This window comes from Miniopterus natalensis, chromosome 10, assembly GCF_054644295.1.
Source record: "Miniopterus natalensis isolate mMinNat1 chromosome 10, mMinNat1.hap1, whole genome shotgun sequence".
Lineage (NCBI taxonomy): Eukaryota > Metazoa > Chordata > Mammalia > Chiroptera > Miniopteridae > Miniopterus > Miniopterus natalensis.
In genome coordinates this window covers 44,523,336-44,540,945 of record NC_142090.1, presented here as the reverse complement: position 1 = coordinate 44,540,945, position 17,610 = coordinate 44,523,336, and the positions used below count along the sequence as shown (strand labels likewise).

Sequence of the window (17,610 nt, the reverse complement as noted above, 5' to 3'; positions counted from 1 at the left end):
TTATATGAAACAATTCAAAGTTTTGAAAAAATGAGTTCATTTATCTACAGATTTTGGTGGTTTTTACCATTAGACCATACCTTATTGCTTATATATTGGGAATACTTTAATTACTTGTCATTTTTTAACATTTTGAATTTCCAGACTAGAGAATGACATATTTTGGGTAATTTCCCATAGTAAAAAAGATTATCTTTTTGACAGTGGTTGCTGTCTCAGTGATTTAAGAACACATAGAAAGCAATATATGAATGAGTATAAATACTCACACTCTCTTTGAAAAGTGACATCAAAATTATGTAAGTGAAATTTCATTTGTTTATAGGATGAACACAGCACCATGGTTTATGTTTTGTTACAAAATTGTTTATAGAAATAGAAATACTATGCTAATGTTTCTTATTTGATGATAAACGTTATACCTGTATATTAACTCAGATTTATGTGCGTGTATATAAATTAGCTAAACAGAGTACTGTAGCAACTATTTACAAAAATTATTGCATATTATCTCTAGTCTTGCTACTAAAAATTTATTAAAGGTTTATGATGCTATTTCAAGATATTTCGAGGAAAACGCCTATGACCTTAGTATAGTGATTTTTATTAGTGTGAGTTTCTGTTGAACTGTTATCCATATGTAAATATGGTAGGTTTGCTCACATTTTATTAATTCTTTTCTGTTGATTGGACATTTGAATGATTTCTGCTCTTATATCTAGTTTTATTAATAGTATTTCAATGAACATCTCAATCCTGCAGGTCTTTAATAAGTGGGGATTACTTACTTGGGATAAATTTCCAAAGATGAGGCTACTGGATCAAAGGATGTTTGACTTTTGGTATTGGTCACAACATTGTTTTCAGATTTATTGTGTTCTGGCAATGCAGAGCTTTGAGGATATTTATCAGCATGGAACTTTTTAAGAACACTTGTTTGTATATCTGTTGTCCTTTTTTAAAAAAGATGAAATGCTATCTTGTATTTTGGGAAAATCCTTAAAATATGTCAACCAAATTTTTTAAACAATTGTTATCCTTTTAAAAATTACTTTTAGTAGGAAGTGTCATTAGAAATTAGGATCTTGATAAAGTATTTTTGTCTTCTAATATTGCCAGCTTGTCAGTGCTGCAGCTTTAATTTGAATCATGAGGTTACACAAAACATTTGTGACTTGTTTACACGCTTGCACCGAAAGCTGTATTTTTTATTTCTAACTCCAAAATATCAAAGTTTTGACAGTACTCATTAGGAATATATTCAGAGTTTAAGCTAAATCCTTAAGAGTGAATCTTTCTATTCTGGCCACAATTCCTACATGTTGTTTTAATAATAATGTAGATCAGGAATTGCTAAAACTCCGCTTCCTTCTATGTAATTTTTAAAGAATTTGAAAGGAATCAATATTGTAGAGTAATCAATGCAGTTTGGCAGTATCCATCCATTTATTTGCATTTTCTCCTTTGTTCAGTATTTCTACTTCCAGGAATCCAGGTTGTAGAAATACTACCATGTATGCAGAAAAGATATTTGGAAGGGTGTGCAATTGCAATGTTATCTTTACAGTGGAAAATAGATACAATTTAAATATCCATCAGTAGGGAAATTGTTAAATAAGTTGTGGTACATTCATATAATGAAATAAGCAGTTATTACCAGATGTGTATTGACACTGAAAACTAGAAGAAGCAAACTGTGAATCATATATATTGTCATTTTTTACAAAACAACTATTAAATATATTTATGAATAGAAAGGTTTAGAGGGAGGTACACAGCATTTTACTGTTGGGGTGTACAGGGTTTAGATGAAGGTATGGTCTTTCATTTTGTTATGTACTTTTTAAATTTTATACAATAAGCATGCATTACTTTGAAATTAAAAACATTTTTATTTTAAAAGAATGAGTAAGTGAATTTTTAACACAACAGCATAGATATTAGGTGAATATTGGTTTTTAGAGTATTCAGAACATTTTTAAGACTTTTTTTGTAATCTCCTTCAGATAATTTAACAGACTCAGTTTGTGACTCCTCTTTCTAATGATCCTAGCACATTGGTTCCCACAGTAGCAGCAACTTAGAGCTATATTGAGACTGTGTGCAGAGGATGACTGAAGGGGCGGGGCAGTATATCAAGAAGCAGTTGACTATAGAAATATGACCAGTTAAGAGTGCAACTGCATTAAAAAGCCTTAGACCACGAAGAATGCAAGTTATATTAAGTTCTAAGGTAAAGTTTTGGATAAGAGGTAGGATAAGGGTTATCATGGAAAAAGATCATCTCAAATGGTGGCTATGGTAAAAATAAAGGCACAGAAATGAGTCACGTTGTTGTGTGTATGCAAGGGAGAAGTTAATTTTAGTGTGAACTGGCCTCAGAAGTAGGTTCAGTACCCACAGTGATCAATAGGAATTACCAGAATAGGGCTTGGGAGGATTGATCTGAGTAAAGAAGTTGAGAAAGTGATGTATATAAAATGGTAGGCCAAGGGAGCTTACAAATCAACCACCATGGATGAATTGTTAACTCCCATTTGTATCAGTAGTTGGCCAAATCATCATCACTTAACCATTAGCAGACCAGAACTGCTGGTCTTACACTATAGTAGGCTGTTGCTTATGGTTTTTTATAAGCAAACCTTGGTTGATCGTAAGGTTCCTATTTCTTAGCTTTACCGAGAGTTCCAAGATTTATTGTATCTTGGCATGCTAACACATTCAGATGCTCCTTGACTTACAGTGGGTTTATGTCCCGATAAACCCTTAATAAGTTAAAAATATCTTTAGTCAAAAATGCATTTAATACTCTGAATTCATATCGCTTTCACACCATCATAAAGTTGAAAAATCGTAAATTGAACCGTTGTAAGTCAGGACTGTCTGTAGTTTTGAACATTGATATATTTCATATTCAAATTGGGGTCCATATATTCAGTGTGTCCTTAGTCCTGTTTAAATTGTTTCTACTAATTTTATCCACCCCTGTGCTTATTGTCCCCAGTGCTACTGAGTACATTAAATAATGTTTAATATCTAGTAATATATTTTTAATGGTAGAGAAGGAAACTATATTTGAACTTGAAGGAGGACATTTATTGTAATTAAACAAAAGTTTTGTTATGACATGGAATCTAGATAGGATATATCTTATCCACAGGGTGTCTGTCTACTATAAGCAGACATTTTATTGGCAATGACTCTCAGTTAAAAAAAAAAAAGACATTTTATTTGTATAGCCAATAAACTAAGTGCTTATAATTTTAAATTGATTAAAAGGAAAAAAAAATGAATGGAATTCTCTTTGATGCAACTTTTTCCCCTCCAGACCAGAATCCGTAGAAGCTAGCCCTGTGGTAGTTGAGAAATCCAACAGTTATCCCCACCAGTTATATACCAGCAGCTCGCATCATTCACACAGTTACATTGGTTTGCCCTATGCGGTAAGTGTCAAGCATTTCTCTAGAAGGGTATTTTTTTATCTAGAAGTTGAAAGTAGATGTGTGTGGTATTTTACTTAAAACTGAATACTTAAAAAGCATACTTGTTTTATACTATCTAAAACAATTAGGTACATAATTTATAGTTTAATATTTCATTGTTCTAACTATATTCAAGGGATTAAAATTTTATAAAAGGAATTCTTTTGACGTGTCATTACTGTTATTATTTTGTATTTTATGCTATTAATAGCTTGGTGTTAAAATACATTCCTTCTTTATAAAAAGACTATAATTCTTTTTATAGACATAATAGAGGACATTACACTAAGCAAAATAAGCCAGTCAGAGAAAGACAAGTACCATATGATTTCATTCATATGTGGACTTTAATGAACAAACTGAACTACCAAGCAAAATAGAGACAGACTCATAGAAAGCAGGCAGACAGCCTTAGGGTTGGGAGTATTAGGGGTGGGTAGAGGGATTGAGCAAAAAATAAAAGAGAACTCATGGACATGGAAAACTGTTATGATTGCAGGGTGGGGGTGGATGGAATTGGAAGAGGGCATAGAGGGGAAGGGATAAATGGTGATGGGAAAAAAATAAAATAAAAATAGTACAATTCTACCTATAGTCTTTTTTTTTCTATCTACTGTTAATTCTAATTTATGTAGCAATTTATATAGTAAATTATATAGTTACTTTATTTATTGAGCACTTATGTGCCAGACTCTGTGGTAAGCATTTTTACATATATCTCATTTAATCTTCAAAACAACCTCATGAGATAGATACAATTTTCGTCTCTGCATTATAGCTAAGAAAACAAAAGCTTATCTGACTTACTCAGTGTTGCATAGCTAGTAAGAAGCAGAGCTTAGATTGGAACGGTTGCAGAACTGGACACATTTGTGATATTATTGAGGTACAATTATGAGCGATTTTTACTGTTTGGACCAGAATAAAAAATTACCCAATTTTTTAAAAAAACCTCCTATTAATACTTTATAGTGATAATGTGTCTTTTGTAGTTGTTTTGTTATTTAGCTTCCACATTCCTGAGTTCTTTTTACTTCTATTCTCACATCTTGCACCTGCTTTTATCTTGAAGGTGGAGCTATGTGACCAATAGGACTGTGAAGATATCTTCTGATTTGGGGGATGAGGGAGTAGAGTTTGAGGGAAGTCATTGTGAAGGTGACCAAAGTTGTAGATTGACATTTTCACTCACTACTATGGTTTAATATTTAGCTTCACCAAGTCATTATTTTAGAGCTTTTAAGGAAGAAATGGAACAATTTCATATCTCTTGAATATTCAAATTAAGGATTGAATTTTAACTTGCTTATTAGTTCATATTGTTGAAATTATATTGTGCTGTATTTGTGTTCAATAATCCAGGACCATAATTATGGTGCTCGTCCTCCTCCAACACCTCCGGCCTCCCCTCCTCCATCAGTTCTTATTAGCAAAAATGAAGTAGGCATATTTACCACTCCTAATTTTGATGAAACTTCCAGTGCTACTACAATCAGCACATCTGAGGATGGAAGTTATGGTACTGATGTAACCAGGTGCATATGCGGTTTTACACATGACGATGGATACATGATCTGTTGTGACAAATGCAGGTAAAATATTTCACACCATTAGTTTATTTTTGTTGAATGCTGCTAACCTTTGATTGTTAATGTTGGAAAAGATAATTAAAATCACTTTTGAATGAATTAATGAATGGATTTTAAAGTGAGACTTCTGCTACTATCGGTACAGTCTGTTTTTCCCCTAGAAAAAGCCCCTATGGGAAAATACTATCTTAAAGTTGATTGGACCTCCTCATTATTTAAAAAAAATTTTTTTTTTTTAATCCTCACTCGAGGATATTTTTTCCATTGCTTTTCAGAGAGAGGAAGGGAGAGAGAGAGAGAGAGAGAAACATCGATGTGAGACAGAGACATCAATTGGTTGCCTTCCCATGCACCCCAACCAGGGCTGGGGATTGAGCCTACAACCGAGGTACGTGCCTTTGGCTGGAATTGAACCGGGGGCCCTTCAGTCTACGGGCCAACACTCCCACCACTGAGCCAAACCGGCTAGTGCAGAGCTACTCTTTATTAATTATTAGGCAGTCAGTTTTGATCATTATTCATATAGGATCACATCTCTCTTCACTCTTTAATAGTAATATAACAACAAAAAGTAGTAGACAAGATAGAAACAAGAAGAGAGAATTGAGTCCTGTGTATTTCCTTTGGAATTATTTGTGCTGTATAGTCAACTGTGATTTTCCAATTTGGGGGAAATTATACATTTTGATTGATGTTTGTTTGACCTGACTCTCTCACCTCCTTTTGACTTGAACCTTGCAGCACTCTGGAGTCTCCTTGAACCAGAACCACAGTCTCCCCTCCCCCAACCCTGGTTCAACCACCAAGAAAGGCCTCTTCCCCTAGAGAAGGTGTGATTGGGACAGAAAGTGGGGCTTTGTTTACTTTTTTCTTTCTTTCTTTTTTTTTTGATGGGAGGGAGTTGGGGAGGATGGCGAGGGAACAATAGGATTTCAGCCTGAAAGTTACTGAGTCTGTCCCCTCCATAGTGTGGGAATCAGAAAGTATTTAAGCAGTGCACTGTAGAGGGTAAGAAAGTTTGATAGCTTTACAGCATACCCTGGGTCTGGTCTATATGGCATAGCTTTGTTATTTGATTTGAAATAATCCAGTGTGAGTGTAAATATGCATCCTATAGCCAAATATAAATTACTTTGCATTATTTTGTAGTATTGTTCCCATTTATTAGATTAAGTGATTAGGGTTTGGATGTTATTGATATAAACATGCAGTTAGGGTTATATTTCAACAAGTTGATTTTCCCTTGCCAAAAGGGGGAAAAGTAGTCTTAGTGGAATGTGAAATTTGATATTTTTATGGAACATTGTAATTTTATTACTTGAGTTAATATTAATGTAAACATATTAATAAATTCAAATTTAAAAATAAATTCTCATTTCCTGTGACACATATCAGTACCATGAGCATTCACTTAAGTGAATTTATTCATGAGGTAAATTAAAACACTAAAAAAATAACTTTAGTGATAACTTGTTTTCCTCATTATTTTCATTATCTACTTATTAGAAAATCTCAATTCCTATTTTAACCAGTAGTATAAAATAGCTTTCTTTTAGCTGATTTTGTCTGATGTGATAAATTACATACCATTTGCAATGTTTTTATTTTAATGCATAATCTAAAGTGTTTGTCTTTTGATTTAATTACAATGATCTATATATAATATAGAATAATCCCTTTTAGAAAATAGTGAAATAGTCCTTAGGGTTTATACCTATCTCTAAATTCTTGAAGGAACAGTTTACAGTTTTTGGGTTACTCAAGATATTAGCTTCTCAGCAACTGCCCTCTTTGTTATCAATCTATTTGTTATCATTCTATTTTTTTACTGCTTAACCTATATTATACTGCAGGGCTTAATCTTTTCTCCTTTATTCTTGTTTTGTATTGCCTCTGTGTATTTTCATATACCCACTGTCCATACTCATGTCTTTCAGGTTTGACATCTAGAGCTCTGATCATTTATTCCTTTTCTAGTTCTTTTTTTTTCTGTTTTGTGCATGATGTCATTGCTTACCCCCCAAATTTAACTTGTTATTCTAACTCCCCCCTTTTTTTTTCTTCCCCCACTCCATCTTTGAAGTTATACATATCTATACACACACACACACACACACACACTCTCTCTCTCTCTCTCTCTCTCTCTCACAATATATTCCATTGTCTTCCACATTCTACCAGTTCTTGTCCCAGGATTCTTGGTTAAGAAGTGAAGAACAACAGTATGATAGCAGTTTCTTTAATAGCTTTGTGTATTAGAAGTGGCTGATTATTATATAAAGAATAAGACTGTTTTTAGAAATAGGTATATATATGAACTTTAGATCAATTAAAGTCTTGGCAATAAAATAATAATAACAAAAAGTTTGCTTCAATCTGGTCCATGTATTCATTCCATTAAAAATAGAGAACAGAGTAGGTTTAATATCTGTCCTCGGAATGTTTCCTGGATTCTTTAACTTCATCTTCTCTGCCATCATTTTAGTTTTCTCCTTCTTTAACTCAGGTCTGGAATTTTGGAAAAGCCTCTTATTTGGTTTTTCTGCTTTCAGTTTCTTCTTTGAATTAACAGTGTATACCATCAAAGCACCTCTACTTGTTACTTGTTGCCAGCTAGAGGAAATCTATACATATCCTGACATTCCAAGTCCTATATAATCTGACTAAACATTACTAATCCATGTTTAGCCTTCTCTGTTTTTTAAAATGAACATTCCTCTTCATAAATAATAACCACATTCTAGCTGTTACTCCTCATATCTGCCTACTTGAAGAGAACATTGCTACAGTAACTAATCTTTTCTTCCTAAAGACCCAAACAAAGTTCTATTCAAGTTCATTATTTTCCAGGGTGCTTTCCCCATTAACTCCAAGTAGTGTGGTCCTCTCTACTTTGTGATTGCTAATATTTATAATGTATATCTTTTGCAGTTTAAAATTATATTTGCTTTGTAAGTTTATGTTATATATAATATATTTGTCCTCTTGTTTTTACATCTCAACGTTTTATATTCCTGAGGACATACTTCTATGAATTCCTCACAGCACTTTTTAGTACTTTTACAGTACTAACCTCATAGTAGGCATTGAAATGATAGTTAAATGGAATATAAAATCTTAAATTTAAGGATGATTTAAAAAATACTTTATATATTGTTTGTTTTTTTTGTGTGTTTTTTTTTAAGTGTTTGGCAACATATTGACTGCATGGGGATTGATAGGCAACATATTCCTGACACATATCTATGTGAACGTTGTCAGCCTCGGTAAGTTGTACATACCAATATGATTGCCAGTAATTTTACTGAGACAGTCTTTAGTTAATAGAAGTTTATGTGTGAATTCTAGGTAAAACAATGGATTACTGTATTTTGTCAATTCTTGAATACACTTTTCATTTTTACGGGTGGTTTTTTGTTTTTATTTTTATATTCTGACATCCCTAAAATCAGGAAGACTCTTTTCACTGATAATGTGTTATAGTTTACTTTATAGGGTTTTTACTTTATTAATGATGTATAAAATAATAGTGCATCTTCTAAGTCATAGCATGTGTTTTCACTGGAATGTACTACGTTAAAGAGTTACTAGGAGGATGTTGCCTTAGTTACAGAATTTTGTAGGTTTGCAGTAATGTGTTTTTCCCCATTTCTTTTTGTGGTGTGTGTGTGTGTGTACACATGCACTAGGGTTCCCTTTTTTCCACATCCACGCCAGCACTGTGTTGCTTTATTGATAGTAGCCATTCTGACAAGTGTGAAGTGATACCTCATTGTAGGTTTTTTTTGCTTTTTTTCCCCCCATCACCATTTATCCCCCTTACACCCTTTTCCACCTCTACCCCACCCCCACAATCACCACACTGTTGTCTGTGTCCATGAGTTCTTTCTCTTTTTTTTTCTTGTTTTTTTAAAAATCTTTTTATTAGGACATTTCAAATCTATATAAAAATAAAATAGTATAGTGAACTTGCATATTTCCACCACCCTCATTCAACAATTATCAACAATCTTTTTTTCATTTGTATTGCTATTTCTTCTCCCCTTCACATTCTATTTTAATATAAATCCCAGATATATTATTTCATTCCTGTGTCTATGTATTTCAAGATATATATATTTATGCGTATGTATATAAGCTGTATCCAGATTTCTGACCCACAGATAATAAATGGTTGTCATTTGAAGTTGCTAAGTTTTGGGGTAATTTATCATACAGCGCTAGATAACTAATACACTGAGCTTGAGAGTCAAGACAGATTTATGTTTCAACCCACCTCTGTTACTTACTAGCTGGGGTCTTACTAGCTGGACATAATCTAAACTTTCTGAACCTTAGACCCTCATCTGTAAAGTAAGGAATAATAATATCTGTATTAAAGGTGGTTGTGGCATTGGAAGAAAAAAAAAAAGAATTGAAAAAATAACCATAACCACAAAACCATTATCATACATGCAACAAAATCTGTTATCTTTTAGCCACTGCTAAAGTATTGATTGATTGATATACAGCTCTTTTTTTTTAGTCCCTACCTGGGGATATTTTTTTTTTTTAATTGATTTTTGAGAAAGAGGAAGGGAGAGAGAGAAACATTGATGTAAGATGGTAACATTGATCAGTTGCCTCCTGTACATGCCCTGACTGGGTATCAAGCCCAAAACCTAAGTATGTGCCCTGGCCGGTAATCGAACCCCTAACCTTTTGGTGTATGGGATGACACTCCAACCAACTGACCTACCTGGCGAAGGCTGATAAATATCTCTTAAGTCTCTAGTAATCTAAACCTACTCCCCTTACTCCCACCAACCTGTCTCCTTTGCATTGTGTTTTTTAAAGGAACTGAATGGTTTAACTGATGAGTTTGCCAGTTGCACTCTCATGGTTTAACCGGTTTCTCTGTCCTATTTCTGTAAATAGATGTGTGATCAGATTTAGGTTCTCTTTTTTTGTAAGACTGTTATATCAGGTGACACATATCTGATTGTCTCTATGATGGGACCCATTGATAGTAATTCTTTAAATCCATTAATAGGAGTTACACATTAGTGTCTTGTTAATTCTATTTCTTATCACTTATTAACTGGAATATTTTTATAGAAAAATTTGTCCCTATACTTACTGTTCAGTTCTCTTAAGATATGTTTTAGTGAGGAAAGGCAGGATAAATTCTTTGGATTCTTAGCCTCTATTTACCAGTTTTCAGAATAATGAAAAAAATTTATAATTATGAACTCAGGGATTTAAACATTAGATGTTAGTGTGTTATAGTTATTATCTTTATTGCTGTTCAAATTTTGCCTCATTTTTTGTCAATGAAAACTTCTTCAATTTGGCTCTTGGGTCCTTTTGACAGTGCCTTACTAGTCTTTGATAGTTTTCATGCTATCTGATATGACAAGATGTCTCGAGTTTACCTTATACTTCTATGCCCCAAACTAAGAATTGGTTTTTAAGACCAGAATCTCAAAGAGCTAGTCATGCTCCTTCCTATTGGATTGATCATTGTTCCTACATCTTTTTAGTAGACAAGACTAGGAAATACATTTTGTCTGTTTGTAAGATAAAATACATGAGTTTATACTGATAATTGCAATTAAATTTAGGAATACCAGGAATAGAAATAAATTTTATTTACAGTATTGTAATTCAACATCTGTATGCCATTTAACCATTTTTATGTTCCATCTATATCTCCTTTTATCCTAGTTTTCAATAATAGACAAAAATGTAATTAGAATATCACAATTTCTCACTTGCTTAATCCCATAGAAGAGTACAACCTCAGTAGTAATAATACCAACACTAGCACCAACAATATGATTATGTAAAACAGTTTAGAACTTTTTCTCTACTTAGTTTCCACAAGGGATGTATAGTTAATTTATTGTATTTAAAGTCCCCTGAAAGAATTGTACTGTGTGGTTGTAATACCACCTGGATACACACTTATGCTGATTATATTAGTTTTATTTTTTATTTTTAAAGTTAATTATAGATTAACTTTTAAGTTAATTATAGATTCACATACAGTTGTGAAATAATACAGAAATCTTGTGTATCCTTATCCATACCCAATTTCTCCCAGTTGTAACATCTTGCAAAACTATTAATACAGTATCACAACCAGGATATTGACAAAACATTTCCATCACAAGGATCCCTCATGTTGCCTTTTATAGTGACACCCACCTCCCACCCCTCCCATCCCTGACCTTTAGCAACCATTAATCTATACTCCATTTCTATAATTTGTCATTTCAGAAATGTTACGTAAATGGAATCAGACAGTATGTGACCCTTTGAGATTGGCTTTTTTTACTCAGTGTAATTCCCTGGAGAGCCAGCCAATTTGATGCATGTATTAGTATTTCATTCTTTTTTTAATTTTATTGATGAGTAGTGTTCTGTGGTATATATGTACCACAGTTTGTTTAACCATTCACCCGTTGAAGGACATTAGGTTTTTCCCACTTTTTGGCTATTACAAATGAAATTGATAGGAACATTTGTATACAGATTTTGAACTTAAGTTTTATTTTCTCTGGTATAAATGCCCAAGAGTGAAATTGCCTAGTATATGTTAGTTTTATAAGATATTGTCAAACTATTTTGCAAAGTAGCTGTACCATTTTATATTCTTACCAGAAAAATATATGAGTAATCCTGTTATTTTTATTTTTAAGAATTGCTTTTTATACTTTATTTTTATAATTATATATTTGTATAATTATGCAAGAAGTAGTCCCATCATTCTAAAGTCAAATACTTAAAACAAGGTATATTCAAGTAATTCTAACTTCTATCTTGGTTCCTTCTATCCAAGAAATAAACATTTCTTAAAAATTTATCATTTTTTCCGTTTTCTTACTAGAAACAAATATTTATTTGTATTCTCTTCTTACTTATGTAGACAGTAGTATAAACAGTTTTTGCCAGATTTCTTTTTTTCTCTTAAAAATATATGCTGAAGATCACTACATAGTAGTGTATAGAGGTTGACTCATTTCTCTCTATTGCTTCAAGGTACTCCATCTTTTTCATGTACTATAGTTTATACCCAATCTCCTTTGAGTGGATACTTGAGTTGTTTCCAACCTTTTGTCACTGCAAATAGAAATGGGATTGTGCAATAAAAGGGTAAATGTAAATGTAAAATTTTGTCAGATATTGCCAAATTCCTCTCTACTAGAAGCTGTACAATTTTGAATTCCCACCAATAATGGGATAAGCCATGTCTATTTTTCTCAAGCCTCGAAATAGAATGTTTGATAGACTTGGATTTTTGCCAGTTTAACTAGGTGAGAAATGGTAATCTTAGTGTTATATTTTGCATTTCTTTATTATGAGTGAGGCTTTTCTATGTGATATTGTTTCACTTTATAACACCATGTATATATATATATATTTTTAATCCTCACCTGAGGGTATGTTTGGGTTTTTTTTCATTGATTTGGGGGGGTTTCATTGATATGGGGGACATCGATCGTTTGCGTCCCGTGTGTGCCCTGACCAGTAATTGAACCTGACCCTTCAGTGCAGGAAACAATGCTCTAACCACTGAGCCACACCAGCCAGGGCATAACACCAGATATTTTTTGATGGGATAAGTATCTGTTGATGCATTCAGTGAGAGTAGATTAAAAACTGACCTTTAGGGAGGGCAGTCAATTGAGCAATATCTGCTATCATTCTGTGATGACTAGGACAGTTATCAGTGATACTATAGGATAGTTGCATATCCTAGTAGACATTGGGCAAGTCTATTACTGAGTTGTAATAGACTTTCAGTCTAGAGCCCTCATTCTCTCATCTAAAAATACTACCTAGTGTTATTTGACCTCTAGACTAATAAGTTAGACAGTAAAGCATAGGGGGAAAATAAAGTAAAACAATTACTATTGATGATGTAATTACTTCATGAGTGGAGGCTGAAGGTTAATGAAATATTTTATTTAAATGTTAATGTTTATTATTTCAGAGGTGGAAACAATTTTAGACAAATGGTATAATGCAAATAGACTCTAATTTAGTGTCATTCATTTCTTTTAAGAAATTTAATTTGTAATTTTTGTTACAATTAACATTTTTCCCCAGACTTTTTGCTTTAAATATTCAATTAAAAATTCTTAAAAAAAGATGTACTAGTTTCCTATGTAAAAAAATTATTTTCCTAACAGTGCAATTATAGTCACTAAACTGGCATATGATGCTAATGATGCTAGATGAAATCTAATGTAAGGCAAGGGATAGAACATGTATTTTATACTGTTGGTTTTTCAGTGAGAACATTAGAAAAATTGTAAGTTTGTCACATTTAAAACAAATCTTTATATTTAAATTTATGAAAGTTGGATAAATAATAATCATGTTAATATTTTAATGTAGGAGTTTGGATAAAGAGAGAGCGGTGCTACTACAACGCCGGAAAAGGGAAAATTTGTCAGGTGGGTGAAAAGATCTATACTAAATAGTATTAGTGTGACTGAGAGAATAAGTGGCCTGCGTATTTTAAGTCAGATAAATACCTTACAGATTAATGTTGATTGTACATAATTTACTATCTCAGATATAGATTTTAAGTATTCTCTTTTACAGATTATAGAATAAGAATGTAGGAAGTATGGAAACTAGAGGAAAATAAAAACTTTAAATCATCCATATTTTCCTATACATAGGTAACCTATTGGTTTAAAGAAGTTAAATATGTTTGCTCTTTGGAAAGATGGGGACTCATTCGTTTATTATTTGGAATAGTGTTTCTTTTTTTAGAAACAGAATTTAGAAGTATAACGTTTGCTACAACTTTCATTTTGGCTTAAAACATGTTGATAGCAATACAGCTGGTTTTGAATACTGACAGTTTATTGAACTATTCCTGTTTCATGGACATTTGGGTTGTTTCCAGTATTTTTTGTTTTATTTCATTTTTATTACAAATAGTACCTTCAATGAAACCCTCTTGCATAAGTTTTTTTTTTTTTGCTTTTGCCATTTTATCTTTGGATAGATTCCTAGAAATGGGATTGTTGAGTGAAGGGTAAGTGCATATAGAATTTTGCTAGATTTGGCTACCCTTTGGAGGGAATTTTGAATTTCCACTAGCAATGTATGCATCTGCATGTTTCCCAAGTCACACCATATGAGTGTGTTGTCAGACTTGTATCCTTTCTAGTTTAATGTATGAGTACTGATATTTGTAGCTTGCTTTTCGATGTATCTTAATATGAGTGAGGTACGTGAGGAAGTGAAAAAAAAGATGGATATATAATAGTTCCTATGTGGAATGCTGTTTTATTGTTTGAAATAGAAGTATCACACATGTAGTAATTTTTATTTTGCCTTGAAGATGGTGATACCAGTGCAACTGAGAGTGGTGATGAGGTTCCTGTGGAATTGTATACTGCATTTCAGCATACCCCAACATCTATTACTTTAACTACTTCAAGAGTTTCTAAGGTTAATGATAAAAGAAGGAAAAAAAGTGGGGAGAAAGAACAAAACATTTCCAAATGTAAAAAAGTAAGTTTTTTCTTTTTTTTTTTTAGATGAGTAAGATATAAAGTGGTGGGAGCTGAATTTTACAGGAATTACTGTATTTTTTATATCCTTCCAATTTTTATCAAATATTTTTCCATGGTTGTAATGTTGATCATACAGAAAATTTAGACTTTTTCTTAGCATTTTATCATATACATATTTTCATGTTCTTACATCGTCTCTATTCTGTTTTTAATAGAATAGTATTCTAGTAGGTTACTTTACTTAATTAAATATTCCGCTAGTTCTGGTGGTTATGCCTAACTTTGTTATCGTGAGACCAGTGAACCGATTGATTCTTAAGTATAAATTATATTCAAAACTCAGAATTCCATTTTATTTCAGGCCTTTCGTGAAGGATCTAGGAAATCATCAAGAGTTAAGGTAAATATGTTAAATTTAATCCCTTGTTAGCAACTGTCAATTATTCAGGAGTTTACTAAGTAGCTATTTGTTCATAATCTTTATGCTTCCCTCATTGTGTGTCATTTCATTGTTCATTATCTTTATCAGAAGCTGGGCCTTAGAGAATTCTAATTGGATAAATATACCACTCTTAGAGTTCATTAACATTGTTAAAATAGCCAAGAGGAGGAGATATATAAGCAATTTCTAATATTAAAATTTTGGGTAATCTGAATTTCAGTTGTTATTGCATTCCATGCCTCCAGTACACTTGGTGTTAGTATATTAGACATATGAATGCAAAATCATATTTGGAATTTGAAAATTTGCTCTTTTGCATAGTTGGGATTCTAGTGATTTAGTCGTCAGTTATAAAATACTATACAGTCACCGTAGATCCACCATATAAGTACAAATTAGTTACTTGTACCTTGAATTAATTAGAATAAATCCTCAATTTTGTAGATGCCAAGATTGCTGAGAGAAGCAAGGCTCCCCAGCTCTGCCTCCCCCTAAGAGATAGGTTTGTGTTGGATCACAGAGGTCAGCTATACAGTGTTACTATAGCTTTTTAAATTAGGTAGTAAAGGATAATGGGTTTCTCAAGTTGTCAGATGTTAAAACAGGATGTGGGGAGCATGTTACAGTATATCTGTTGTCCATGTGGTATAATTATTCATTATTCAATAGTAATTCTAAGTTATTCATTATTCCACATTCCTGGAAAATAAGCAGTTGTCCAATGATTAATCTTATGTACTTCTGTAATTCTTTCTCAAGAATGTTAATGCATGGTGTCAAGTCCAAAGTTTCATAAAATGTTCTTTATATGCTAAAGTTGGGATTTTACACTTACTGTGTTAAACTTGGACTTATGGTACTTTCTTTGACACAGAATAAAGAGGTCTGAAAAAGGTTTTGGACTAAGCTATTGGAACAATTGATACTCATCTATTTTCTTTTCTTCCCAATTTAATGGTTTCAATAGGAGGCCTAATGAGGAAGAGTAGCATGTTTTACTTAACTGAAATATTTTCATTTATTACGTAGTGAGTCTTTGTGCATCTTTGAAAAATACTTTTTTTCTTAACTTGAAGATACCTCTTTAAGATCATTACAATTCTAATAAGTAATTTTGTAGATTTATAAGGTTCAAGAGATATAGAAGAGCTGTATTAAAGATATACCAGCTCAGTATAGAGTGTTTTGGGGGAGGAGGGGTGCAAAACAAAAATTTGAAAACTGGCAGATTTCTTTTAAAAAGCTGAGGAAAACCTGGCCAGCGTGGCTCAGTGGTTGAGCATTGACCTATGATCCAGGAGGTCATGGTTTGATTCCTGGTCAGGGCACATGCCCGGGTTGCGGGCTCGATTCCCCAGTAGAAGGTGCACAGGAGGCAGCTGATCAATGACTCTCTCATCATTGATGTTTCTCTCTCCCTCTCTCTTCCTCTCTCTGAAGTCAATAAAGACATATTAAAAAAAAAAAAGCTGAAGAAAGCCTTAATATGTAATGTCTCATTTGTATAAAAATCTGTTCTTTATCAAGTGATCATTATAATGTAGAATATAGCCCTCGCCAGTTTGGCTCAGTGCTTAGAGTGTTAGCCTGTGGACTGAAAGGTCCTGGGTTCAGTTCCAGCCAGGGGGATGCACCTCAGTTGAAGGCTCAATCCCTGGCCCTAGTCAGGACTTGTACAGGGGCAACCAGTCAGTGTCTCTCTCTGACATCGATGTTTCTCTCTCTGTGTTTCTCCCCCTCTCTCTCTCCTTTCTACTCTCTCTGAAAAGCAATGGAAAAAATATCCTCAGGTGAGGTTTAAAAAAAAAAAAGTAGATTATTTAAGTACATAAAATCTCAATTAGTGAAATAAACCTATCCCTATCAAGTAGTTACTCAACTTGCTATGTAGTTGCCCCTTGAACAATGCCAGGGTTAGGAACATCAACCCCCTGCACAGTTAAAAATTTGAGTATAATTTTTGACTCCCAGAAACTTAAGTTGTCAGCCCCCTGGTCCAATAATCAAGTCCCCTATGTAAAATGATGTAGATCAGTGCATACAGTTGGGCCTCTGTATCTGCGAACTCCCAACCAGAGATAGAAAACAAAACAGGTATTTATCGAAAAAAAATGTGCACAGAAGTGGATGCATGCAGTTTAAACCTGTGGTGTTCATGGTTCAACTGTAGTTAAATTTATTGTAGAAAAGAATATGGAAGGAAGGTTGACTGATGGTAAATTTTACTGTTTCCATACACATGTACATGTCTAATAGGATATGTAAGGATTTTTATGAAATCTGTATGTGATGTTAAAATTTCAGTTACGTTAGGTTGTACATATAGAGAAAATCTTTTATCAAAGTTGAATATTGTAGAAACAAAACAATGAACAGCACTTACAACCAAATTGAAATTTCACTTTAAGTCTGTTATCAATTTGAATTATGCTAATGATAAGGTAAAATATATGTTCTTATTACCTGCATTAATTAATTTTCATCCTAAGATTGCAAATAAGAATTGTCGGAGTTCAGGTTTTAATAAATTTTTTAAATGAGTGGTAATTGTGCTTTTCTATAAATGGCATTCCAGT

General features: G+C 32.9%; 1 protein-coding gene across 4 annotated transcripts in view; it reads left to right on the top strand.

The window, feature by feature from the left end:
- The window catches only part of KMT2E (lysine methyltransferase 2E (inactive)), an 83,707-nt gene that overhangs the window by 39,107 nt on the left and 26,990 nt on the right, over positions 1–17,610 (top strand). For all 4 annotated transcript variants that reach the window (XM_016219554.2, XM_016219552.2, XM_016219550.2 and 1 more), the window contains 6 exons: positions 3,329–3,443; positions 4,845–5,074; positions 8,257–8,337; positions 13,457–13,515; positions 14,418–14,590; positions 14,954–14,992. In XM_016219554.2, coding sequence (XP_016075040.1) covers positions 3,329–3,443; positions 4,845–5,074; positions 8,257–8,337; positions 13,457–13,515; positions 14,418–14,590; positions 14,954–14,992 — 697 coding nt within the window. The remainder of the gene's footprint in view (positions 1–3,328; positions 3,444–4,844; positions 5,075–8,256; positions 8,338–13,456; positions 13,516–14,417; positions 14,591–14,953; positions 14,993–17,610) is intronic.